Here is a 26844-nt window from a genome sequence, read left to right as displayed (position 1 = left end):
TGCAGAAACCCCCGCCCCTCAGTCCTACTCACCAGGTCCCTCCCCCCAACCTTTCAGTCACTGCCTGAAATTTCACCGAAGGGGAAAAGCGGAAGCCGATCACTTCCGCCCTCGGCGTCCCCCCCAACCGGAAGCGGAAATGAGCGGAGACAGTGGCAGCAGCAGCGGCGGCGTCAGGGGCGGCGGCAGCGGAGGCATTAGTCCAAGCGCCTTGCAGCGTGTGGCGGAGGGAGTATCTCTTGCGGATTTGCAGGTCCCGATCCGACCCTGGAGAGGGCGGGTAGGGTAGGGAGGGGCCGACGGCCTAGGATAGCCTGCCCAGTCGAGGTACTTCCTCCCCGCTGTGTCTCGGTGCCAGATGCGGCACGCACACCTGGGCCCCGCAGCCGCGCCCCACCTCCCTGGCGGGGTTCTCGCCCTCAGGTAACCCCCTTCCGGGCAGACGGGACTATCATTCATCTATTGGAAGGAAAATCACGAAGTACAATCCAGGTCCTGCAGTTGAGGAATGGTGACGCCGGCCAGCCCCAGCCCTCACCTATACTCCCCATCCCCCATTCCCTATCCCCTCTCTCCCTCTCCCCACTTGTGGGCCTTGACCCTGTCGCCTACGTGCAAGATAACTTTATAAGCAATTAACATTTTATTTAGTTTGGTATTTCATGTTATCGAGTTCTGCAATTGGAAAGTTAGGTCTGAGTACATGTGCAAATTGGTTTGAATGACTTGTCAAGTAAATTTAATAAGTGCACTCTATCAAGGAATGAATTAGATAACAGGAGGTTTTTTTTTTTTTTTTTTTTTTTTTTGTGACTGACGATTTGCAGATCCTAAGCTTAAGACCTGTTAGCTTTTGTTGCCTTTTTCTTTTCTTTATTTTAAAAAAGCCTTTAATTTGTGATGTTTACTTTGCAAGTATCGGGGTTTTTTTACACTACTAGGTGAAGGTGTCTTAAGAAAGGCTATTTTTCAATTAAGCCACAAGTCTTCATAAAGGAAAAGTAAGACTACTCAGTTCTTTTCACGTGGGCTCCATTATCACAGCCTGTAAATCACCACAAAGCTTCAAAACATGGGACTCTAGAAAGAAGATGACATAGCTTTCTTACTACTGGGAATTGACATAGACTTGACCATAAATGAGATCTTTTTTTTTTTTTTTTAAAGGTTAGAGTTCACTCTACTGAGAAATGAGGAAAAAATTCTGGAGGAAAATTAAACATCACATTTCAATTTTACAAGTGAGATGTTTTCAAAAGGAACACATGTCTCACCTTGCCCTTTTAGAGCGAATTAACATTTCTTAAAGGCATCTGAAATCTGTTGTGGATTGTTATATGAACAGGCATTTTAAGTCATTTTTATATTGACTTGTGGTGTTTGTGTGGTTGTGTGTGTAAGCATGTGCCTTCTTAGGCTAGCTATACAACTGTTCTTGGGGAGGGTTGATAGTTTGGCACATTTCATTGGAGGCACCCTGGATGGATGCAGCCCTGTACAGGGGAAAGCACTGTCACTAATGTGGACACAATGCTCGTCTCTGTGGAGGTTTTATTCTTTCTGAGAGGACAGATTTTAAATTGAACATGGCAAAGGTGATATGGAAACATGGAACCAGGAGAACTTGGGGAGGAGGTCAGGAAAAATGTCTGAAAAGGGACAAACATTTGAACCTTAAAGATGAGTTGTGTGTAGCTGCACAGCTAGATAAAGGGTCGGCAGTGGAGTAGGAGTGGGGAGGAGATTTGAGAGAACATTCCAGATGCATAATCCTTCAGGCAGTAGTACAAAGCCTGATGGGTTCTAGAAGCAGAGAAAAGACTGAGAGAGGTAAGTGGAGAAAATAAAGTATGGAATGGACGAGCCAGGTTGGAGAGGAAGGCACAGCCCTGAAAGTTATGATAAACTTTGGACCTCGTTCTAAGGTTGTTGTAAAGCCACTGAATGAATCTGAGTTTTAAGTAGGGGAGTAACATGATTTTGTTCATGATTTAGGTACCAGCTCCTGGATGGAATGTGGAGTTTGGGATGGACAAGAATGAATGCAGAGTCCATATACATAGGAACTTGGATAAATTCAGGACTCAGATGGTGGTAGTTAGGTCTTTTTTTGTTGTTTATTTCTAAATCATTATTATTTTTTTACAACTCACAGAGACATAATTATATATAAATGTATTAATAAAATCATATACATGGTTTTATTTAAATTATTGGAATCCTTTTCCCCTTTTATTTTTTCAACTCATGGATAAGCTCCCAGAACCAATGTTAACAGCCTAATATATATTAGTCCATATTTTTCCTCCTGTATGTATATAATCCTAATCAGACATATACACATATAGACATAGATACGCATGTGCATTCACATGGGGAGTTCTGTCATTTATATACTTTTCCGTATCTATGTTTTCTCATTGAATGGTATCTCATGGATATCTGTCTAAGGCATCTGGTATACCTTTCTTCATTCTTATTGATGGTAGTGTAACATTCTATTGTATGGGTGGTAGTCGGGTCTTTAGGGTGATTGTGGAATTGGAAAAGATGCAATGTTTGAGACACATATAGGAGGTAGAATTGAGAGAATATGGTGATCGATTCATTCTTTCTCCTGCATGATATAGAGCAGGTATTGGCAAACTATGGCCTTTCGGCCAAATCTGACCCTGTGCTGGTTTCTGTTGGGAACATGTTTATTGGAACACATTTTCTTATGTGTTCTCTGTGGCTGTTTTTGCGTGCTATATCCACAGTTAAATAGTTGACATAGAGTCCTTATGGCCCATAAATCTTAAAATATTTACTATATGGCCTTTTACAGAAAAAGTTTGCCAACCTCTAATATATTAAGTACTTAATATGCATTATGCGCTGTGCTGGTAGCAGAATTTTGGGTCCTGAAAAAAGTGGACACAGGCTTATACTTAGTTTACATCATGGTGGATGAGAGAGGCAAAGTCACCTAAACAAATAAATATAAAAATCACAGCTTGGTGAGGGTAATGGAGGAAAAGTAGAGGGTGTTATAGGTATTTTGAGGGACTGTAAGGAGAAATGATCTTTTCATTAGATGAGAGAGGTAGTAGAAATGGTTAGGTACTATGGTGTGAAAGATGCGTGGGGCTGCGTGTTGCTTATTGAGATAAATTCCCTGTGAGGGTTTTTTCTTGGCCACTTCGATGGTAGCCCACAGAAATGAGATACCTGGGTCAAACCCTTGTTTGGTGTTCTGCTTCCACCCTCATGCCTTCTTATCTTATACTTGGTCTCTCTTTTATTGCAGGGAGGATGCCTACTGAGACCTTAAACCCTGGACCTGGTGTCAGGGTGAGCGAGGGGTTGAGGGAGTCGTGGTGGTGGTGGGGATAATTATGTACCCTGGGCCCCATCTCTTTTCTCACCATCAGCTGAGGAAGAAAGGGGAGGGGAAGTGTGGAGCTTCTGCTCTGCTTTCAGGGACCTGGCGACCTCTTTTAGTGCACGACCTCTGGAGGGTACTGGCTTGGGAAGAGGGTCCCCACAGCGACTTTGGGACTCTGCCTAGTTCTGGAATCTGACTGCAGAGAGGGGCTCATTTGGAGGTGGTAGCAGAACTTTTCCAGGGCCGTCCTTACTCTCCCTGGTGAGACCTACCATAAACACATGTGGCTGTGGAAATTCAAATTTGAATTAATTAAAATCCAATAAAATAAAAAATTTAGTTTCTCAGCCACCCGAGCCACATTTCTTAAGTGATCAGTGGCCACGTGTATGGTGGCTGCCCTTTGGCGGGTGCAGACAGGACATTCCCGTCATCTTAGGGAATTCCATGGCATAGTGCTACTCTAGGGAATTCTGAAATTACAAGGCCATACAAGTTCTCAGATGCAGTGGAAGTCCTATTCTAACAGGCATAAAAGATTACTACATGCTTATTTATGTAAGTCTTGGGATCTCGGGACGGCACTAGAGTTAAGTGATCAAACCTAAACTTCCGATGCCTTAAATAAGGAGTTTAGGAAAAACTCTAAGCTGAGAAATACAGACTCTGCCCTCATTGGTTAACGAAGTGATGGGGAGCCAAAACTTATGCTTTTGATTTTTCCAAATGTTAAATATTTTTGGCTTGGCAGTCCATGTCATCTCTACTGCAGCAACTGCCCAGTTCTGCCTTTGCAGCACAAAAACAGCCTTGGAGATAGGTACACAAATGGGTGTGGCTGTGTGCCAATAAAACGTTGTTTACAAAAATAAGTGGCAGGTGGGCAGGCTTTGCAGAGCCCTGGAGTGGGGAGAGCTCCCTGTCTGATTGTTCTTGCACTGGGTTTCCCTTTACCAGTGGTCGTGCTGCAGAGTGGTGGGGGTGGTCCTTGCTGAGCCAGAATACGTGTGCTGTCTTAGGAATCAGTCACCTTTGAAGATGTGGCAGTGGGGCTTGTCCAGGAGTGGGCATTGCTGGATGGTGTGCGGAGGAACCTGTGCAGATACGGAATACTTGACAACTGCAGCACCCTGGCTCCTAGGGGTAAGGCTGGCACCACTCCAGCCCTTCCTGTACGCAGGTGCCACATGCTTAAGCGTCTGCCACGTGACCACAGAGATGCGATGTGGGCTTAGTGGGGTTCACAGGTTGCCACAGGATAGAGCTCTGACCCTTGCATTGACTCCATAGTCAGGACCTGTGCGGGTCTTATTGACCTTGGCATTGGACTTTAGGGCTTAGATAACCTCAGCCCCATGGGGAGAGGGGAAGATGTTTGTGGTTTGGGCCCCTGTGAAAGTGTTTCACTGAGTTTGTTAGAAATTGAAGCATGATCACTTTGCTACCATTGTACTCACTTCAACGTTATGAGCATAAGTCTGGGTGGAAGCTGGGTGGCCGGAGGGGAAGCCCTTCCTCCCTCGGCACATGTGTCTTTCTCCATGGGCAGGTGCTCCACTGTGCAAACCCAGGCTTGTCTCCCACGTGGGGCCAAGAGGAGAGCTGAGTACAGCAGGACGAGGTATTCTCTGTGTCATGGGTGTGGGTGAGTACGAGGGGGCCCTGGGATCTTGTGACCCACCCCATGAGGGCTGTGCGCTGGGAAGTGTCAGGCTGAGAGTCTTTTTACAGACCCTTTTTTTCTGAGGGGAAATAAGGCTCTTTGGGTGCAGTTTCTCAGGTGAGTAGCCTTAGCTTTTCTACTGTTTTCATGTTCTAGCTCTCCTACTTAACCTTTAGTCTCAGAAAAAGATATATTCCAATTTCTCTTTTTTGAAAAAACTGAGATAGTCACATACTATAAAATTTAACCTTTGAAAGGGTGCAGTCCTTTGGTTTTTAGTATATTCACAAAATTTTGCAACCGTCACCATTCCCTAACTCCAGGACATTTCCGTCACCTTAGGAGTAAACCCTGTGCCCATTAGCAGTTGCTCCCCACCCCCCTCCCCCAGCCCCTGGCAACCATTAATCCACTCCCTGTTTCCATGGATTTGCCTGTTCTGCACATTTCATATAGATGACACAAACAACAAGTGACCTTTGGTATCTGTCAGCTTTTACTTGGCATAATGATTTTGAGGTTCATCCATGTTGTAGCGTTTGTCAGTGCTTCGTTCTTTTTTAAAGTCAAGTAATATTCCATTGTGTGGATGGACTACATTTTGTTTATTCATCCATTGATGGACATTTTGGTTGTTTCTACTTTTTGGTGATTGTGAATAGTGCTGTTGTGAACATTTATATACAAGATTCTATGTGGATATGTTTTTAGTTCTCTTGGGTGTATACTTAGGAGTGGAGTTGCTGGTTCATATTGTAACCTGTGTTTAACTTTTTGAGGAACTGCCAAACTGCTTTCTAAAAACAGGTACAGCATTTTACATTCCCATGAGTGGTGGATGAGGGTTCTGATTTCTCCACATCCTTAACCACACAGATTATCCAATTCCTCTTTAAGTTGAACAGTTGTGTGTGTTCTCTGTCTAACTGATTCTTACTTGTTTCTCTGAAAACACTCTAGCAACATCAGTCTCACTCCTCACCGAATCCTCTCAGAAAAATAGCCTCTTGTTTCTCCTTCTTCTTGTCACTTTCATACCCAGCTGTACTGTTTAGAGTTTTATTTTGCTCACTGATGCCTTCTTCTGTTTTACTACCTTTCTTAGTTTAGGGTCAATGATTTTTTTTTTAAATGTCTTTTTAAAATTTTTATTTTATTTTTAGTTTCAAGCATACAGTACATTGGTTAGACATTTATATGATTTATGAAATGATCCCCCTGATTGCTGTTTCTCTCTGTCTCACATGTAGCCATTACATTACTGTTGACTGCATTCCCTAAAAACTTAATTTTGTGTCAATTTCACACCACTATTTTTTTCTGAAAGAAGTTTTTTTTTTTCTTCAATTCACTTTAGACTGGGAATCGCAACCTAAACCCAAAGAGTCTACTCCTATGCAGGATATTTTGGAGGAAAATTCATCCCATGATTTACAAATGGTAAGATTTAGGGTGGGTGATTCTTCAGTTTGCTCTTATTGGAGAAGTTGAGGAATATGTGCTTGGAAATGCACCCCAGGGCCAGGGAGATGTTTGAGCCAGGGTATTCCTCAAGGGCATCACCCCAGTGTCTGAGGGGACACAGTAATTGTAACTGAGTGTGACTATTTACATAGTCTGTGGCTCATTAATTTTTTTAGTCTGTGGCTCATTAATTTTTTTAAACTCCGCCTGTTGCTCAACACTTTCTTCCTAGAAGGTTCCCCCAAGTAACCATTTCCGACATTGTGAGGCAGACATCAACTTTGCAAAATGTGATTTATTCTGCAACAATCATGAGAAACATACTGTCTGTTAGGGAAGCCCCAGGAAAGTTAAGAATGTGAGAAAACTTGGTTGTGGGGCCCCAGTGTTCTCAAAGAACTCGACTTGTGTGAACAGGGCACACCTCTGAAAATGCCAAAAACATGCCTCTGACGGGAGCATCCCTGGGCAAGGCATGGATGTCAGTGAGCTTTTCGTCATCATTTGCCCCTTGTCAGGAGCAAACTGCTTAGAGAGAAGGCACTTGATGTTTTAACTGTGGCGGCAAAGGCTTTGGAGGAACCATAACCTGAACCTGAAGCCACCGGGGAGAGGGCCACTTTGATTATTAAGAAAATGGGAAAGTTTTCAGGGATTGCTTCCGCTTAGGAGACAGGTCGAGGCCCTAGACTGGAAAGAAGTCCTTTTCAAGTGGGGACAGCCTTCAGAACCAGCTCACACATTACAGTGCATGAGGCCAGACACAAGGAGCCCATCTGCCCTTGCTTTGGCTCTCAGTTCCCACCTCCCCAGCTACAGGAGCTTCCAAGGTTTGAGTTCCCATTTTGGGGATTTTGGGGTTTTGAGGGTTAGGGTTTGGACGAAGGGACACACACAGCCTAGCTTTACCCCTGGTCTGGGCCCGGTTGTCCCAGAGCCACTGGGATCTCTGGGCTCCCTCACTTTGTGCCCCTCTACCCCTGTCATGATGGTGTCGACCTCAGAACATCAGAGATGCTGGCCCAGTTGGGGGGTGCTGCCCACATTGTGGAGACCTCTGTTACATTCCTTTGTCTTGAGCAGGGGAACATCAGTCCTGTATAGCCTGGTGTGGGCCGCGGGGCAGCCAAAACCCTCGCCCCTGCATGCCTGGCAACAGACCCTTGGGCAGCTGCGACCCTTCTCCTCCCGGTGCCCATTGTCCTTGGTTGACTCTCTGGTTTAGGTAGAGGATGTCTCCCCAGTAGCTGCTTGGGAAAGAGTGTGTGGTTTTCGAGACCCCGAGACCTGCACATGTGTTATCTGAGCTGCTGGATTGCAAGGGCCTCATCTGACATGGTGGGTGCGGTACAGAGCATTCCGTGTGTCACCGTAGAGCCCTCAGTTGGTGCTTGTCGAATGAGGGAATGAATAACTAGGTGCTGATGAAGGCATCTCTAGGCCCCCATTGTCCCCTGTCTCGATTAGTAGATAGACCGTGGGAGGGAGCGGGTAGGATGAGTTTTAAGGGACAGGTTCTTTCCAGTTTCTGTGGCTCTTTCAGTATGAGGTTCTAGCATCTTCCATAGCACTCCACTCTGGCTCAGCAGTGAACACCAGGTGTAGGAGAGGAGTGGCCTCCAGCTGCATTTGAGCCCTAGGACACAGTCGGTCACAGAATGTTCTGAGTGGGCAGAGGAGGTCCACTTCAGACACGTGTAGAGAAATTAAGCATTTCACCTCTGAAGGCACACAGCCCACAAAGTGGTAGAGCTGGATTTGGAGTTGGGAGTCAAATCCAGGCCTAATTCCCTAAATTATTGTCTTAGCCACCAGGATCTACTGCCTGAGGTCACATGATCCGCCACTTGGTTGATGGTATTGACCCTTTAGTTAGCCCTTGAGGGCTGTTCAGGTGTCACTGAGTTTTGTCCCAAACACTGAGGTTCCTTATGGCAGTTTTGAGGCCTCCTTGTCATGTGAGAGTAAGTGCTGGCGGTCAGGGACAGACCAAGGCATCCCTCTCATGGTCAGCCAGGCCAGGGGAGGGGAAGGCTCTTAGAGGAGGCCCAGAGGAGACTGAGGGAGGGGCATCTCCAGGCTCAGTCTCCCTATGTTGCCTCTCCCTCAACACCCAGCTCCTGGAGGCTGGGGTTTCACCTTTGTCATTCTCTGCTAGACCCACAGTGTCGGTATTAGCAGTGCTTAGAAAGTATGTGTTGAACAAATAGGCTAAACTTCTAAAACCTTTTTTTCAAGAAGAGTGATCTGTGTCAAAATTACTTCAACAAAATGTTTGTCTCAAAATAATACTCACAGGGTTTTAATTTATGGAGGAGACTAAGTGATGACATGGAGAGGCCCGTGCCGCAGAAAGAACATTTTTTTGACTTATATTTCTTGAGAAGGCTTGCTGTGGCACTTGGGGTCACACAGGGAAAGCGTTGGGGTCACACAGGGAAAGCGTCAGGGTCAGTCAGGCAGAAAGGGGTGAGAAAGAGGTTAGAGCTTTTGTTGGGGTTTGCACAGGGCAAGATAAAGAGGATGGATGAGTTTGAATAATTGTGGGGGCCCTTGGGCACGGGGGCTCTCCCTGGTTGTCTGGTACCTGGCCTGGTGATTTAGGACGGGAGTATTGGTTTATGTGAGAGGTGGTCAAGGAGGTGGTTCAGAGTGTGGGATCTGGGTGGCAGTAAACAATGGTGGCCAATAGTTTGGTGTGATCAACAGATTCCAAATAGGTAAGTGCAGAATCTAAGAAAACACAGACCAATGTTCATATTCAGAGCCAGGGGCTCCCAACTTTTCTGTAGTCAAACGTCCTGCAATGCCTCTGGGCACTTGTGGCCTATCCTTCAGACAGGTCCCCCTGGAACCAGAAGGGGGTCAGGTTTGTCTCTCCTGTGAGACCCTCGGTGGTGGATAGTGCTCTCAGTGGAATAAGGGGGTCACCAGGTCTGAAACTGCTAGAACTGTGTGCCCCAACTACTGACAGCACTACCCCTAAACTGAAGGTCTCTGAGGCTGAGAACAGCCTCAGTGCCACCTCTGTCCTGCTCAGCATCCCCCACACCTTTTCCTAGGGGCTGGGACTGGATCTGCAGACGCAGATCAGGCCCATGATGGGAGGGAAGGAGATACCTTCATCTTCAGAGGACCGGCCAGCTCTCCTGGAGTCGCCTTGGCCTTCCGGATACACAGTAAGCCTAGGTGGTGGTTTGCTGCAGGGCCCCAGTCCTAGCCAATAAGGTTGGGGTGCGGGACTTCCATGAATGAGGAGGCGAAGGGGAGGGAGGAAACTAGGGCCCCTTGCTGGGAAATGGGAGCAGCTGGAGGCCTAAGCTTAGCTCCTGGTAAGAACTGGCCTTAGTGTTTCTGACCCTAGCGTTTTCTGCATTGAGGAAAAATAGTGAAAGTGGCAGTTGCCGGGCCAGGACTTAGGCCCTGGCCCTGCCTTTCCTGGCCCAGCCTTTGTTCCTCTGATTCTTCCACCCTCATTCCCACCCCATGCATGGCCAGGAAACCTACAGGGATAAGTGTTTCCTGTGACCCGAGGGCTGGGTGAGGAGTATCCAGGCTGGGGACAGAGTATCAGAGAGGGTCACTTCAAGGTGTGCTTTGAGCCCTACCCTGAGGAGAAGGGGCCCATCGCCTGCCTCGAGGGACCTGCCTCATTTACTTCTCATCCATCACTAAGTCCTGTCAAATGATAACCTGCCTCTGACCGCTCCTCCTGTCCCCGCTGCCACCACTCTTCCTAGAGCCACCATTAGTTCTGAACCCCTGGGAACTGCTCCTGACAGGCTCCTGCTTCCACTGGGCCCACCCTGGATATGGAGGCCACAGGCCTGCCTTAGGAGTGCAGGGCAGGTCAGACACCTTCTCCATCGGGGTAGCCACCCACGGAGAAGCATTCACATCCTGTCTCCCACAACGGGGCTTCCTTTGGAAATAACTTCCTTACTCCTCTCGTTGCATGGGTCTGCCTCTGCATCCCCCTCTACTCCTCAACCAGCCAGCACCCACTGCCTGCTTTGCTCCGCTCCAGCATTTCCCCTTCTGCTGGAGACTGCTCAGAGGAGGCCTACCCTGCCCGGGATCCCTGTCCCCATCCTGTCTTGCAGTTGCATTTCTATCGCAGTGATTAGCTTTGTCTTGAGGAACTGGGTAAATTTGGACAGGTAGATGGCATCGTCCGACCATTTATCAGTATGTTCCCCAAAGCAGGGCTAGGCATGCAAATTCAGCCAGAGTGAGCAGGTGGAGTGGATTGCATTGACCATTGTGTGCCTCTGATCTGTCCTTGTCACTCTGTCCAGGGGCTGAAGGTGGCTCTGCAGATTCAGAGGGTGGCCACGCCGGAACCTGAGTTGGGCCTCCCTGACCTATGGGTGTCCGGAGGTTCTGGTGAGTGAGTGTCGGGTGGAATGGCAGCCAGAGGGTCTCCTGTCCTGTGGAAACTTGCATCTCCCACCTTCATTTCCTCTGTCTACAGGCATTGCACTGTGCTTTCAAGAGAGAATACATAAAATCCTCTCTTACTATTTATGTATTCAAGGAGAAAGGCACTTTCACAGTCCTCAAAGGCCAGATTTCCCTGGGAGAGATTAAGATCTACTCAATTATGGCAATGTTGAAGATTACAATTGAATTGACTATAAATGGCATATATTTTAACTGAGCTTTTTTTTTTTTTTTTTTTTTAAATGAGGTTAAAAGCCACATTTCCTGAGAAGTAGGGGGAAAAATTAATTCTGGAGGACAACTAACAAGTTTAATTGCAAGGCAGTTTTTTTCCTTTAAGCTTGCCTTATAGTAGGAATAATAAACTTTTCTTAATAATAATGTTCAGTCTTGCATTTGGAATCTGTATTATATCATTGACAGAAAGGGATTCTTATGTATTGCTCTTCTCTATGTGTTTTGGTGGGTCCTCTGGGCCAGGCTCTGCCTTGAAGTGCCCCGTGACTGTCCCCCTGTGGTACGGTGGGCATTGCCCCCCTCCCTTGTGGAGCTCGTAGTCTGGCGGGGCAGTCAGATTTTCAAACGAAGACCAGGATGCAGTGGGAGCATGTAACATGAGGACTTTATCTTGAGGGTAGAGAGGAGTTCTGGGAGTTTCAAGCTTAGATTGAGGTTTCTCAGTTGTAGTACCACTGACACTGGGGCTGTCCTGTGTGCTGTAGAATGTTAGCAGCATCGCAAGCTTTCATCCATTGGATACCTGTATTAGTTCTCTGGGACTCCCATAACAAAGCTCCACAGAGTGGCTTAAACAGCAGAAATGTGTTTTCTCACAGTTCTGGAGGCCTGGAGTCTGGGATCAGGATCTTGGCGGGTTCCTTGTCTCCTGAGGGCCGTGATCTCCAGGCCTCTGTGCATGGCTTGTAGATGGCTTTCATCTTCCTTTATTTTTCTTATGTGTGTGTCTATGTCCAAATCTCCTTTTCTTCTAAGGGCACCAGCCATACTGGATAAGGGACCACCCTGCTGACCTCAGTTTAATTTAGTTATCTCTTTAAAGACCCTGTGCCCAATTACAGTTAAGTCTGAGATACTGGGAGTTAGGACTTCAATGTAGGAATTTTTGGAGGGACACAATTTGATCTACAGTTCCAGCCTCCAGAACTGTGAAAAATAGCTTTCTTTAGTTTATACCCCCTAGTCTATGGTATTTTGTTATGGCACCCTGAGCCAACTAAGACACTAAGCATTGCCACATATCCCCTGGGGGGCAGTCACTGGATTAGATCTTAATTATATCTACCCTTTAGCTCAGCCAGATGTTAGGCCTTTTGGAGAAGGTTTGGAGTGAACAGCAGGCCTAGGAATACCATCAGTGAAATCTCCAGTTGGGGAGAGCCCGGTGAGCCCAGGGTCACAGAAGGCTGTGGGAATGGAGCAGAGCCATGTGGATGGTGGTGTGAGCTGACTGGAGAGCAAGTGGGCTCCAGATAGTTCAGGGCCTGGAAGCATGGGGAAAAGAACCCTGGTCCATCCTGTAAGGCTCCCAGGAGCCGGGGACACATGTAGGTGAGGGGTGTACACCTGTGGTGTGGTTCTAACAGAACCCACCAGCACCTGGGAGAAAGATAGACTTCAGGGAGGATACGCGTGGTGGATGAAGGCAGTTAGGAGTGGAATGGTGGCAGCCTAGACTTGGGGTGAGTGTGGAGTCAGTGTGGCAGAAGTCCTTAAGACCTCCCAGGTTTGATGACTTGCAGGGAGGCTTTATAGGACTCAGCAAACAGTTGTATGGGTAGCCACGGTTTATTACAGGGTAAGGATACAAAACAAAATCAGCCAACGGAAAGGCGTGTGGGACAAAATCTGGAGGGAAGCAGGTGCAAGCTCCCACACTTCTCTCCCGGTGGAGTGGGATGCACTTAATTCCCCACAGTGAGCTGGGATAATGTGTGTGAAGTGTTGTCTGCCAGGGAGGCTATTAGGGACTCAGCACCCAGGGTTTTCACTTAGAGCACGTAGGCTCCCTTTGCCCAGCACGTACCTGCATTCCAGACATTCAGAAGGAAAGCAAGCATTCAGGACAAACCACATGGTTTGTACAAACAGATTAAGCAGAGTGAGCCCCTCTTAGCAGTTAGGGAGGGAGAACCCTCTTGAAATCCAAGTTCTCAGACCCCAGCCAAGGTCCAACCTTGCCAGCAGGCCTTGCTGAGTAGCACAGTCAGGCCTGCTGTGTTAACTCTAGTCTGCATGCTGGGGAAGCATGGAACGTCGTAAGACATGCAAGAAGTCAGGCTGAGACAATTTGGTGAGTCGTGCATACATTCATTTACCAGACAGTCCAGAGCATTTATGTGCCAGGCATTGTATGGGGGATGGGGCAGTGACATCTAAGTCATGAGGGAGTGACATTTAAGTGGATCCAAAAAAGAGAAAACTGTAATGTGATATTAGCAATAGCAGGGTCAGGGTTAGGAGGGAATTTCGGGAGTGGGGCAGGTGGGGGTGGGGAGAGGTGGGTGCTCCGTATAGAGATGTCACCATTGACTTGTTTTTTGGATTAATCGTGGGAGGCTATAGTGTGTCAGGGGTGAGGTTTTTCATCTGAAGCAGGGATGTCACTTCCTGAGATCAGAGACTCTGGAAGAGCAGGCTTTGTGGAGAAGGTGCCGAGCTCATTTTTTTTGGTGAGGGGAGGAATGAAACAAAAATTTCCGTCTCACAGTTTTGAGGCCAGAATTCTGAAACCAAGGTGGCAGCAGGGTCATGCTTCCTGTGAAATCTGCAGGGGAGGGTCCTTCCTTGCCTCTTCCGGCTCCTGGTGGGTGCTGGCATCCTTCCTTGCCTCTTCCGGTTCCTTGATTGTAGGTGCATCGCTCCAGTCTCTGCCTGAATTGTCACATGGCCTTTTCTTCTCATGTGTCCCTGTTTCTGTGTCTCATCTCTTCTTATGACACCAGCCATATTGGATTAAGGGCTTATTCTATTCCACTGTAACTTCATCTTAACTAGTTACAACTGCAAAAACCTTATTTCCAAATAAGGTCTCATTCTGAGGTATAGAGGATTAGGACTTCCTCTTATTTTGGGGGACACAATTCAACCCATAACAGTCTGCCCTGTGTGCCCCCCCACCCCAATTTTTCCTCCCCACTTGCAAAATACATTCATATGATTCCAACATCCCAAAACTCTTCACCCATTCCAGCATCAACTCAAAGTCCAAAATCTTAGCTCAAAAAATCTCAGATTTCATCATGTAAATCATCCAAATCAGGTACAAGTGAAACTGGGGGTGTGGTCCATCCTGGGGACAAAATTCTTCTCCATCTTTGAACCTATGAAACCAGAAAACAAGAATTCTGCTTCCAGAATACTATGGTGGTATAGGCATAGGACGGACATTTCCATTCCCAAAGAGAGAGAAAAGAGATCATGGGTCTCAAGCAAATTCAAAACCCAGTAGGACAGGTCCAAGGCCTGAGAATTATTCTCTGTGACTTGAGGCTATATCCTCTTCCTGCTGGGAATGCAGGCCTGACCTTAGCTCATTCTGGATATTCTCTTCGTGTTCCCTCAGGTAGGTAAATGGAGATTTAGAACTGATGGTTGGGTATCTGGGTCAGGATGTCAGAAGTGAGCCTGGGGATTTGGTGGTGGTGGGAATTGACACCCAGAGGAGTGGGTTGCCAGCCGAGGTAGAGAGTATGGAGGGAGATGAGAAGGGGAAGGTGTATGATATGGGAATGCCAGCCAAAAGCCTAAATGGAAGAGGAGCTTCTACAGGAGACCAAGAAGGAGGCTGGGGGTGTCCCTGAGAGTGTGCATGTGCGTGTGCACACATGTGGGCACTCAATCAGAGTGGGCAGCCCTTGCTCCTGTGAAGGTGCTCACTGGGCCTTACGGCTCCCCTCTCGTCTAGCTCTGCCTGCTCAGGACCCTTTGTGGCTCCAGGAGGAGAGCGTAGAGGAAGATCCTGGGATGCTGACCACCTGTGCACAGGTAAGTAAGAAATCCTTGCTCTTCTTTTTTGCTTTGCTCCCTTGTTTTCTTTCTGTGGTGTGGAGCTTCTCAACCCCACAGGGCTGGTCTCCAGGTACCCAGCCATCCAAGTACTAGGCCTCTTGCATGGGATAAAGGACAGTTCAGGCAACGACTCCACTCCCTCAGTCAAACCTTTCCCAGGCTGTTGAGTGTTATGTTCTGCTGAGTGGCAGGAGGGAAAACAAAGCAAGGATATGAACTGTCCTCATCTCATAGTGTACAGCAGAGTCACATGGAACATATTTTATTCTCTGCACTAAATATTTCTCTTGCCTGCTCAGGTCTGCTAGACCCTGGGGCTGGAGTGGAATAAGACTTCGAGGGCTTCCTAGCTAGTTAATCAGTAGCTAAGTCCTCCCATGAAGTTGAGGCGCTTTGACACCATGCGCCTGGATGCTATCCCTCAGGGAGGGAGGAGTAAAGAGGAGAGTTCTAGTTCTGAAGCTTGAGCTAAAGGGCAGATTCTGAGATAGCTCAGAGCCCTGTCTGCACAAGGTCTCTGGTCTCCAGGCCCGCCAGCCCTCTGTCCACTTGTGTATTGGCAGGGGTGGCCCCTGGCTGAGCTGGGATGGGTGTGCATTTTAGGAACCAGTCACCTTCGCAGATGTGGCTGTGCTCTTTACCCCAGAAGAATGGATGTTTCTAGACTCTTCCCAGAAAAGCCTGTACAGAGATGTGATGCTGGAGAACTACAGGAACCTGGCCTCTGTGGGTAAGGTTGGCCTTATCACTTGATCTGCTCACTTGTGCAGCAAGTATGGGTTCCCAGAACTGTGCTCGTTTGATAACTAAGCTGAGAAAGGCAGATAAATTCTGCTCTCATGGTGTTGAGTCTGGTGGCTTCCCCATGGAAATGAAGATCTGCCCACTGCTTCTGGGCTTCTCAAATGTGTCCCTAGCTAAGCCCTAGGTTTTGGGGACTGGAATGAACCAGTGTCCTCTCTGGGACCCTGTGAGGGAGCTTACACTTTGGTTCCTTAATGAAAGAGCCCTGCCATGCCCATCAAAATTTAGGCACACTCATTTTTGCTGTTCCTATCTCAATGCCCCTAAAGGCTTCAGAATGTCAGCCCTGGTTTCATGGTGGCACAGTCTGCCTACACCATGCGTCTTTCCCCACAAACAGGAGATCAACTATGCAAACCTAGTACCTTTTCCTGTTTGGAGCAAAGAGAAGAGCTGTGGACCACTGAGAGAGGGACCTTTCCACGAGCCCATCCAGGTAAGTACCTGGCAGAGCAGGGGAGCACCAAATCTGATCAGTAAGACGAATGTTAGATTTAGAAAGCATCAGTAAGGGAAACACTTTCCACACCTTTGATGGAGGAGGCTGTTTGGTGGGCTCCCTTAGTGAGTTCCATCTTCTTTTCTTTTTCCCTTTCCTTTTTATCTCTGATACTTTACTCTGGTTTCATCGAATGATTTATCCTACCTCCTCTTCACATTTAGCATTTCCATGTATATATTTCATTCACTTCCTCTTCACTGTAGGTTCTTGTTAATACTTTCTCTCAGTATTAGTCCCTATTGTCATAGAATCCTTTCTTATTAATTGTACTATTTCCATCCTTTGTTTTTATGATTACATAACTCCTCAGATAGCCAAATGCCTTAAAGCTTTCCTTTACTCTTTGATACATCCCTTCTTTTCACAATTTCTTCTGATATTTAAGGTAAGTACTTAAAAAAATCCACACGTGCCTAGCTTGCTTTTTTCGGTCACCTTGATCCTACATTTTCCTCTTCTGTACACTTAATTTTTTCCCCCTTAATTCATTTCAGAACCTCACCTTCAACCCCAGGAAGCAGTTCTTAACCGAGGTATTCTTGCAGAGATGTCATCCACTGTCATGAAAATGGTAAGGTACACAAGGATTATTCTTGATCCTCTATAGTAGGAAAAGTGTGGGGTTACTGTTGATTAGAAAAACAGCACAAGAGACCAGAAGGAGATTTAAGGCAAGAGGGGTTCACCCAGGAAAAAGCAATTCCTTGAGAGACAGTCCGTGAATGTCATGAAGTGGGCGAAAACTTGAAATGGAGAGTGAGACACATCTTCATAGAGTTCTCACAACTAACTATGTTTGTAAATGTGAAACAGATATTGCATTTATTTAAAACTTAGTTTAGCCTCAATTCAGAAAAAATCTTCATCTGAGAAGCCCCTCGAAAGTATGAAAATGATACTTCTTTATGGCAGTGCATCTACTGGACAGAACTTAGGGTAGAAATGGTACAGACACACGAAAATGGTAAAAGCTTTGGTTATAGAAATGTCTCGATCCTACCCACAATTCAGTTGGGGGAGAATGTCTATGAATGTAATACAATCTTTGGTCTTCACATTTTCCTCAATTGACAGGAGCAACCTCGGATGGGAGAAAAACTCTACAAATATAATGAATTCGGGAAACCCTTTAACAGCATCAAACACCTGTTTCAGTACGAGAGAATTCATGTTGGAGGCAACCCCTGTGAATGCCAAGAGAGTGGGAAATCCTTGTTCCAGACCACTCACCTGATAGTGAATGAGAAGATTCGTAGTGGGGATAAAACCTATGCATGTAACAAATGTGAAAAATCCTTCAGATACAGTTCTGACCTTATCAGGCATGAGAAGACCCATACCTCAGAGAAGTGCTTTGAATGTCAAGAATGTAGGCACACCTTCAAGTACTCCTCAAATCTGAGACGCCACATGAGAACGCACACAGGAGAGAAACCCTTTGAATGTAGTCAGTGTGGGAAAACCTTCACGAGGAACTTTAACCTGATTTTGCACCAGAGAAACCACACAGGTGAGAAGCCCTATGAATGTAAGGACTGTGGGAAAGCTTTTAATCAGCCGTCCTCTCTGAGGAGCCATGTGAGAACTCACACTGGAGAGAAGCCGTTTGAATGCAGTCAGTGTGGGAAAGCCTTTAGGGAACACTCATCACTGAAGACACATTTGCGAACTCACACAAGAGAGAAACCGTATGAGTGTAACCAGTGTGGGAAACCCTTTCGGACGAGCACCCACCTAAACGTGCATAAGAGGATCCACACGGGGGAGAAACTTTATGAGTGCAGTACTTGTGGTCAGGTGTTGAGTCGTCTCTCAACCCTCAAGAGTCACATGCGAACTCACACTGGGGAGAAGCCCTTTGCATGCCAGGAATGTGGACGAGCCTTTAGTGAGCCCTCATCCCTCAGGAAACATGCGAGGACCCACAGTGGCAAGAAGCCTTATGCGTGTCAGGAATGTGGGCGAGCCTTTGGTCAGTCCTCACACCTTATTGTACACGTGAGAACCCACACTGCAGGGAAACCCTATGAATGTAATCAGTGTGAGAAAGCCTTTAGACACAGCTCCTCCCTTACTGTGCATAAAAGGAGTCACACCAGGAGAGAAAACATTAGGAATGGCAGCCTGCCTTTATCAGTGTCTCATTCGTATGGTGGGCCCCTTGCTGATTAAGTTTGTAAAAATATGAACATTTGGGCCTATAATCGTCTTGTTTAAGTACATCACATGTTTTGAAGTATAATTTCATTTCATTTTCATTCTAAATATTGTCTTAGTTTCTGTCATCATTAAATCTTTGACACGTGACTTATCTAGAATTATATTTTTAAATAACTACATGGTCATGTTTTTATAGAGGTATAATTATAGTGGAATACATAAATCTTATGAATTGGTTGAGTCTGACAATTGTATACATATATGTAACCAACACTTCATTCAAGATATAGAACATTTCTATCATTGTGGAAAGTTCTTGCATGTATCTGGGCATTTTTAGTTGCCTTTTAATGCTAGTTTCTATTTTAATTACATTGCGAGCAGAGTATATGGTCTTTGTGCTATTGAATAATTGGTGTTTTTTGGAATTGGCTTTTATGTCTAGTATGGTGCATCCTGCTAGTTGCCTACCAAAAGTGCTCTTTTTTCCTTATAATAAAACCTTGGGTTTCTCATGTTGGTAATGTGCACTATTAAAAACCTCCATCTCCCAAGCCTTCTTGTAGTTAGGGGAGGCCATGTCCCCTAGTTCTGGTCAATAGGAGAAATAGCTGAGTGTGACTCCTGGGAAAGATGTTGGAAAGGGATGGTTTATTTAGCCAGATTTCTCTACTTGGCCTTTTGTACAAGTAGACACAATGTCCAGTGCTAGAGGAGCCATCTTGTGACCATGAGGGTAAAAACCATAGGCTAAAGGGAGTGCGGCCAGAAGTCACGACCATTCTAGTTCTCCAGTTAGTATCTTTGTGTGTATGCACCAGCCCTGGACTGTTTATTTCTCTAGATCTTGTTACACAGAAAAGATGTACTTTTGGTTTTTACTTGTTCTCACAAGGGTTCTGCTATCGTGTTTTAAAATTCTTTTCACTGAGGTATAACTTATGTAAAAGTTCATAAATCTTAGTGCAAACCTTGATGGATTTTCTGTATATTTATACACCCACATCAAGATATAAAATATTTTGTCTCACGAAAGGTTCCCTTGGGCCCTACCCAGTCAGTGAGCCCCATCCCTTGAGGTAACGAGTATTCTGACTTCTGTCACCACTGATTTTCCTGCTCATAGAAATGAAACCACATAGCTGCTCTCTTATTTATTATGTGTTTTTTCACTTAATATAATGTCCATGAAGTTTATCTTTGTCATATTATCAGTAGTTTATTTTAATTGCTATGCAATATTCCATCATCTGAATATACCAGAATTTAAAAATTCTGTTGCTTATGGACATTTGGGTTCTTTCCAGGTTTTGCTGTTATGAATGAAGCTATTGTGTATCTTGTGCAAATCTTATTGTGGTCATATGTTCTCATTTCTCCTGGGTATAAACCTAGGAGAGGAATGCCAGTTAATGGGTAGGTTTATCGTTGGCTTCAGTACATATTGCTGAACAGTTTTTTCAAAGTGGTCGAAACAGTTTACCTTCCACCATCAGTGAATGCAAGCAGGTGAGAACTTACGTCCTTGACAACACGTGCTCCTGTCAGTCAATTTAATTTTAGCTATATTAGTGAGTAAGTGGTTTCTTGCATCTTACTTTCCATTTTTTTTGGCGAGTAATGATCTGGTAGATGGTTTCCACAATTTCTCCCATCCCTCTATGTACTCTCCTTTCAGTGTGACTTTTCTGCTCCTCCTATCTGGAGGTGGAGTTTATTTCTCTACCCCTTGAAGATGAGCTTGATCACATAACTTGTTATTTTTGGCCGATGGAACATTATATCCAACATGACAGAAGCAGAGGCTTGAAAAACATATGTTGAGGTTTGTCCTCTTTTAGCTGTGGTTAGAATCTTGAGAGCAAAGTGTGGAGAAGCCTTCTCTAGGATGAGAGGCCACATGGAGAGAGGGTCTTATTGATGATCAGCACCAAACACCAGACATGTGAGTGAGGCCACCTTAAACCATCTGGTCCCAGGCAAGTGACCAGATGACTGAAGTCCCATGAGTGACCCTAGGTGAGACCATCATAATTGTCCAGCTGAGGTCAGCTCAAATTGCTGACTGAGAATTATGAACGCATGAGGTGGTTATGTAGGAATATATAACCGACACAGAAGTTAGGATCAGAAAGAGGATGCTGCTGTAACAAAAGCTTAAAATGTGGCTTTGACATTGGAACTTGGCAGCAAGAAAGCAGTTGAAAAGGGGTGAAGAAACTTTGTGGCTGGAAACATGGTGAAGAAACTAATGAGAGGTTAGGAAAGGGCTATGTGGTAGGGCAACCATAGGCAAAATTGTTGTCTGTGGTAACTTGGAAGATAGAACATGTACTTGATGAACTTGTGGATCTGATGAAGGAAGCTTTCTCTCACTGGCCCTACCCCTAGTCTTCCTCAGGAGGACCTAGTGGTGGTCTAAGAAGAGCCTGCAAGCAGGGGAGAACTTGTGTCTGAGGCTCTCATTCTTTACCCTCATACTGCCCCACACTTGGGCTTTAGCAACTGGTTGGAAATTTTAGCAGAAATCTTTACTCTCTTGTCTTGGTGCTGCTGCTATTTTATCCTGTGCTATAGTGAACCAATGCTTCTGTCCACCTCTCTTAGATTTCAGGCTAGTTGGTTGCCTGTGACTTGAGCTCTCTGATAGGTTCAAGAAAGTTGTTTTTGTCAGTTACTCAGTCTTATTGCTATGGTAGCAGCAATGCCTTCTAGATTTCTATCCAAAACGGAAGCTGGAGACAGAGTTCTTCCTAAATCACACTGGTTCTTAGAATTGTTTATTGCACTTTATCTTCCTCTTCTGTAAATTCGCTGAGATCACAGGCTACATGGAGCCTGTTCAGTGTGACTTCTTTTAAGCCTAGCACTGTGCTGGGCAGAAAATAAGCATTCAATATGCTTGTTAAGTCTATATGACTTAATACTGGGGCAAATACTCCCAGGTAGATTATGTATGGTCTCAGAGCCCATTTGACTGTAGGTTCCTGTGGGCTGCTTCTTCTCACCCTCAGAGTCAAAGTTTCTAGTTCTGAAATTCACCACACTCCAGCTGTCTCTACTCAGTGAAGAGAGTACAATACCCTCATTCATGGAGAATTTTACAACAGGCATTTCCTAGGCATCTGGGTCAGCCTGAGGTTGTACTCTTAGATTCTGGGGCAGAACAAAAGGAATGTGTGTGTGAGGATGAAAGATCACCTTAGGAGACTGATCCACCTGTCAGACCTTCAAAAGACAACTTGTCCCAAAGGGGTAACTTCTGAAATATGAACTAGAGGGTAAGGTGAGCATGCTGGAAAGGCAGGCACTAGGTAGTAGCCAAGGGAAGCAGATCCTGGATAGCCAAACGTCCCTTCCCTAAGTTTCTTTTGTAAGTCTCTACTGCTCTCAGGATAAAGTTCAAGTTCCCTAGCCTGGCTGTGAAGAATCGGTCATGTGATCCCAGTTACTTATCTAGAAGAAAATCTACCTCTGAGATGCTCCCTCATTTCATCATGTAGCCCACAGTGCCTATTGCTGATTCATCCCTCAGGTTTCAACTTAATGCCACAAAGTTTATAGTTGATGACCCACCCTTGTGTGTTGCCAGGTACTGAGCAAGGCTCTCTACCCAAGGTGTTTTCTTTTTCATTTCCTGTTTTTCTTTGTATCCACTCTGGTTATACTAATTAAATGAGAGAGCAATTTGGTAGAGTACAGGCTTTACTGGTTCTGATTCTTGGCCCTACCAGTCACTAGTTGTGTGATATTAGATAAGTATCTTCATTGAATGACAAGTAGATACAGAGTAGGAACCCTTTAGTGAGCTAGTCATGGAGCTTCCTTTTGGGGGCACAATCACATTCTTTACCCCCTTAGCAATAGGAAACCTGAACCACCAGCAAGTAGGCTGGCCGCATAGTCACTGGTAATGCCGAGAATAAAAAGCCGAACTGTGGATCTAATAATAAAACATGAGAAAGAAAGCATCCATGCTAGATGTTTCCAATGTCAGTTTAAGGAACCCACACATGGATTCTAATGTGGTTTATTTGAAGAGGAAATATGTATTTTTTAATGGTAATGACAACATTATTTATATCTATCATCTGTGTCTGTCTGTCTGTCTGTCTGTCTCTCTTGATCTATCTAATGCCTATAGCACCTGGTCTTCCTATGTGGTCTCCCATCCAAGTACTAACCAGGCCTGACCTTGCTTATATTCTGAGATCAGACAGGATCAGGTGTGTTCAGGGTAGCATGGCTATAGACTGAACAGGAAATATTTAGGCCCACCTTGTTGATCTAGTATGATCTCTTTTTTATATCCTTAACTAATTACATGTGCAAAGGCACTATTTTCAAATAAGGTCATATTCTGAGGTTTTCTGTAGACATGATTTTTTCGAGGATACTATTTGTTACAGACAAAATTGTATACCCCTAAAACTCATGTTGAAGCATTAGCCCCTAATATAAGTCTATTTGGAGATAGAGGTTAAATGGGATCATAAGTATGGGATCCTAATCCCACAGGACTGGTGTTTTTATAAGAAGAAACACCAGGAATGTGTTTCCCTGGAGGAAAGGCCACATAAGGCCACGGCAAGGAGGTGGCCATTTGCAAGCCAACGAGAGAGAACTCACCAGAAAACAACCCTGCCGACATCTTGATCTTGGACATCCAACCTCCAGAAATGTGAGAAAATAAATTTCTGTTGTTAAAGCCACCCAGTCTGTGGTATTTTGTTATGGCAGTCTGTGAAGCCCCACTACACTGGTGATCTAAAGTTGGGACGATCCACAGACTGAGTTTGCCATACTGTCGTTCCTCATTTATCCTTTCTTCTCATTGTATTCCATGGGGAACTCATGCAGTTGGGCAACCTCAGGGTCCTTGCACAGGCAGCTAGCTCCATCACCATCCATTGGCAGAGTCTGGGGAGGACTTGAAAGTGGGCTTTCAGATTTGTCAAAGATATTGTACTTCTTTATTGAAGAGCTGAAATTTAGGCTTGGCTTAGAGAAGATGGTGTCTTAGCTGGGGTTGGGGCTCCCTTGAGGCAGGAACAGTGTGAGATAGTTCCTTGCCTTCCAACACTCAGGTGTGGTAGTGAAGCAGATCTGGTAAGGAGAAGGAAATAGGCTGAGAAGGTAATTTAGAACCACATCGAGATGAATTCTGTTATGGGGTATATTAGTTATTAATTACTATATTACAAATTACCCCAAAACTTAGCTTAAAACAACACATTTATATATGGCCTTTCCTGTGTCAGGAATATGGGGGCAGCTTAGCTGGGTCCTCTGCTCAGGGCCTCTCACAAGGCTGCAGTCAGGCTGTTGACTGGGGCTGTGGCCTCATTTCAAGACTTGACTGGGGAAGGATTCATTTCCAAGCTCAATCATATGCTTGTTGGTGGGTATTTTGATGGTCCCAGCCTATGGATAATAATGCTGTCAGCAAGGAATGCCTGAGACACTCTCCTGGGCCCAAATTAGATGTTTATCCCCCATGGACATTTCTCTGACTGGAGCCAAAGTTGTGGCTAGACCTGCCCTTGTGATTCTTATTATGACTGTAAGATGCATTTCGCTGAAATCACTAGGGAACTTTGAAGAACAGTTTATTAATTATAGGTCCTAGAGCTTACACAGAGAGAGAGAGAGATGGGGGGAGAGAGAGAGAGATGGGGGGGAGGAGAGAGAGAGAGAGAGAGAGAGAGAGAGCGCGCGCGAGCTCTCAGTCTCTGCTTTTATTAGGGTCTGAGCTTGGGGTGTCTAAGGTTTGGGGGTTTGCTCTTTACTGGCTATTTTAAAGCCTAAGACTGGAAATTAGGGCATGGGAAGGGAGAAGGATCACTCAGTCAGTTATCTAGGTTACACAGTACTTTCTGAAAGAAGGATCTTCCTAGAAGTAGGGGCAGCCTGGTTCCCTAACTGGTAGTTTTGCTAGTAGCTGTGCCATACAGTTACCAATATATTCATTCAAGATAAATGTTTTTTTTTGAAATGGATGCCTCAGCAATCAAAAGACTAGTGTCAGGCACTTACATTACAGCAGGCTTCAATTCCTCATTGGCAGTTGGCTAGAGGTCTTCTTCAATTTCTTGCCACGGGGCCCTCTCTATGTGGTAGTTCACAACATGGCAGCTGGCTTCCCTCAGAGTAGGTGAAAGAGAAAGCAAGAGAGAGAAAAGAAGATGGAATTTACATTCTTTTTGTAAGCTAATCTCAGAAGTGACATCTTGTCACTTTTGCGTATTTATTGGTTAGAAGTGTTAACTTGAAAATAAAGGCCTTTCGAAGTGAGAAGTAACAGCATTTATTTGAAATCTAAGAGTAGCTGTTTAGGGAGCACTGATTTAGGCAGAAGCCCAAATAGTGTTCTGATTAGGAGACAAAGGCAAGAGGTATTTATAAGAAAGGGAAGCAGAACAAATAAGGCATTTCTATCCATGCAGATAACAAAGCGATGTTAATTCTAAACAATGTGCTTAATTTAAAATCTGGTAGTCATCAGTCTTGTAGTCATAATATTTGTTTTTTTTGTAAATCTTGTGAACAGTTCTTTGGGGTACACTGTTGCCCTAGGTTATATTACATTATTTTTTACAGAAGTCACTAGTCACTAGTAAGTCACTAATTTCCTCATTAGAGGAGATTACACAAGGCATAATGTCCAGGAGGAAAGGACAATCAAGGGTAGAACAGCTAAGAAGATTGAAGTTATTTGGAGCAGTGGCTTCAAAGTGGGGTATGCATACCTCAGGGGGTCATGGAAGTCAACTAACAGGTGCAGCAAGAAATTCTTAAAACTTCTATTTGAATTTACTTTGATCTAAAAATTAGATTGAGATCTTATTAATTTTCAATATATGGATTGACACCACAAATGTATAACCTATAAATAAATATATGTTGTTGATACATACTCTAAAAACATTTACTGGTATGTGGGAACCACTGATACAGGACAATAAGTTCTAAGCTTACATCACCTCCAAATACCTAGGGAGGTGATTAAAACACTGATTCAGCTGTCAATTCTGACCCTGGACAGCAGATCTTCATAGGAGTTTTCCCGGAATGAGTAGGAAGTGAGGAAGTATGGGTATCCAGTTTGGACGCTGATTTTTAGGGATTTGTTGATAAAGGGAAGAAAGAGTAATATAGGTGGGGTGGGGTAGGAAAATGGAGAGAAAAAATATATTTTAAAATTTCTTTCTTTCTTTCTTTCTTTCTTTCTTTCTTTCTTTCTTTCTTTCTTTCTTCTTTCTTTCTTTCTTTCTTTCTTTCTTTCTTTCTTTCTTTCTTCTTTCTTCTTTTTTTCTTTCTTTCATTCTTCTTTCTTTAATTGAAAAAATTATTTACCATTTTTCTACCTCCCCCAATCCTCCTCCCCCCTACCCTCTGGAAGAGAATATTTTTAAGGAATAAACAGTTGTGTTCAAATGAGTTTCAAAGATCAAAGCTGTGGGGTTAAAGGTTATTCCCTCACCTACACATTTATTTTTCTAACTTTTCAATAGTGAATATATACTATATTGTGAATAAAATAATAAAGTTCTACAAGAGAAAAGTATAGTGAGGATAATTTATTAGGCTGCTGTTCTGTTCTACTTGATAATAAAGGGACTCAAGGAGGGTATAACAAAAGCCTAACACTTATGAAGCGCTTACTGTGTGCCAGGCACTCTTCTCCTTGTATATCGTCATGGACTCACACACAGTTAATGAGTAGGGGCTCTTATAATTCTCATTTTGCAGATGAGGACATTGAGGCTTCCCCAATGTCACAGCTAAAAAGTATCAGAGTTGGAGGCTGTGCTCTGGCAACCTTGCTGTGGAATTCTCCCATGCCAACATCAAAGCTGTGCCACACGGGGAAAGATAAAGGAGGGGTCCTGTGCAGAAAGGAAGTCATTAAAAAGGAAGGAATCCTCTCCTTAGGAAAAGTCAGGCTAAGAAAGTCATCAGTGACCAAATTTGTGAGTATGACTCATGGGTCTGAGTCTTAGGTCAGGAAAACGTTATAGGGCAAAAGAGGAAAGACAGCCTTTTCCTTTTCAGTTTTAGCTAGTACTTTCATTTAACATCTCAATTAATCCTGTCAGTATCCTCATATAATAATGGCATTCTATTTTAATTTTTATTATACTCATTATACAGTTGAGCAAATGGAGACTCAAAAGGGTTAAGTGACTAATCTGAAGTCACAGTCAGTAAGTGGAAGAGATAGCACTCAGATTTTGGGCCATCTGACTCCAAAGCCACTCTCCACTTGTATGTCTTGAAATAGAGAGATCACGAATTCTGGGAGAGAAATCCTGAAAGAGGAAGCAGATTTCTACTATTGTGGGGGTCTGGGCAAAGGCACAGATCTGAGGACTTCCTCCTTTAGGACTCACCCCCTCCCTCCATTGGGGG

At 44.8% G+C, this 26844-nt stretch overlaps 1 protein-coding gene and 1 pseudogene across 7 annotated transcripts in view; one reads left to right on the top strand and one right to left on the bottom strand.

The window, feature by feature from the left end:
• Positions 1 to 19708, top strand: part of ZNF333 (zinc finger protein 333) — a 32497-nt gene extending 12789 nt beyond the window's left edge. Inside the window, exons 1-12 of one of the 7 annotated variants that reach the window (XM_036234313.1) lie at positions 131 to 253; positions 3290 to 3333; positions 4387 to 4510; positions 4917 to 5012; positions 6388 to 6470; positions 9557 to 9673; positions 10793 to 10880; positions 14863 to 14942; positions 15570 to 15696; positions 16111 to 16206; positions 16767 to 16843; positions 17347 to 19406. In XM_036234313.1, the coding sequence (XP_036090206.1) occupies positions 3295 to 3333; positions 4387 to 4510; positions 4917 to 5012; positions 6388 to 6470; positions 9557 to 9673; positions 10793 to 10880; positions 14863 to 14942; positions 15570 to 15696; positions 16111 to 16206; positions 16767 to 16843; positions 17347 to 18444 (2025 nt within the window). In that variant the 5' untranslated portion in view covers positions 131 to 253; positions 3290 to 3294 and the 3' untranslated portion in view covers positions 18445 to 19406. The other 6 variants (XM_016144059.2, XM_036234314.1, XM_016144060.2 and 3 more) reach the window with 6 other exon arrangements.
• Positions 19709 to 22567: 2859 nt separating this feature from the next.
• On the bottom strand, positions 22568 to 22686 carry LOC118612741 (annotated as a pseudogene).
• Positions 22687 to 26844: the final 4158 nt, after the last annotated feature.

Source organism: Rousettus aegyptiacus, unplaced genomic scaffold (assembly GCF_014176215.1).
Source record: "Rousettus aegyptiacus isolate mRouAeg1 unplaced genomic scaffold, mRouAeg1.p scaffold_m13_p_16, whole genome shotgun sequence".
In the NCBI taxonomy this organism is placed as follows: Eukaryota; Metazoa; Chordata; class Mammalia; order Chiroptera; family Pteropodidae; genus Rousettus; species Rousettus aegyptiacus.
The sequence above is the reverse complement of the archived record's forward strand: the minus strand, read 5'-3'. Positions and strand labels throughout refer to the sequence as shown.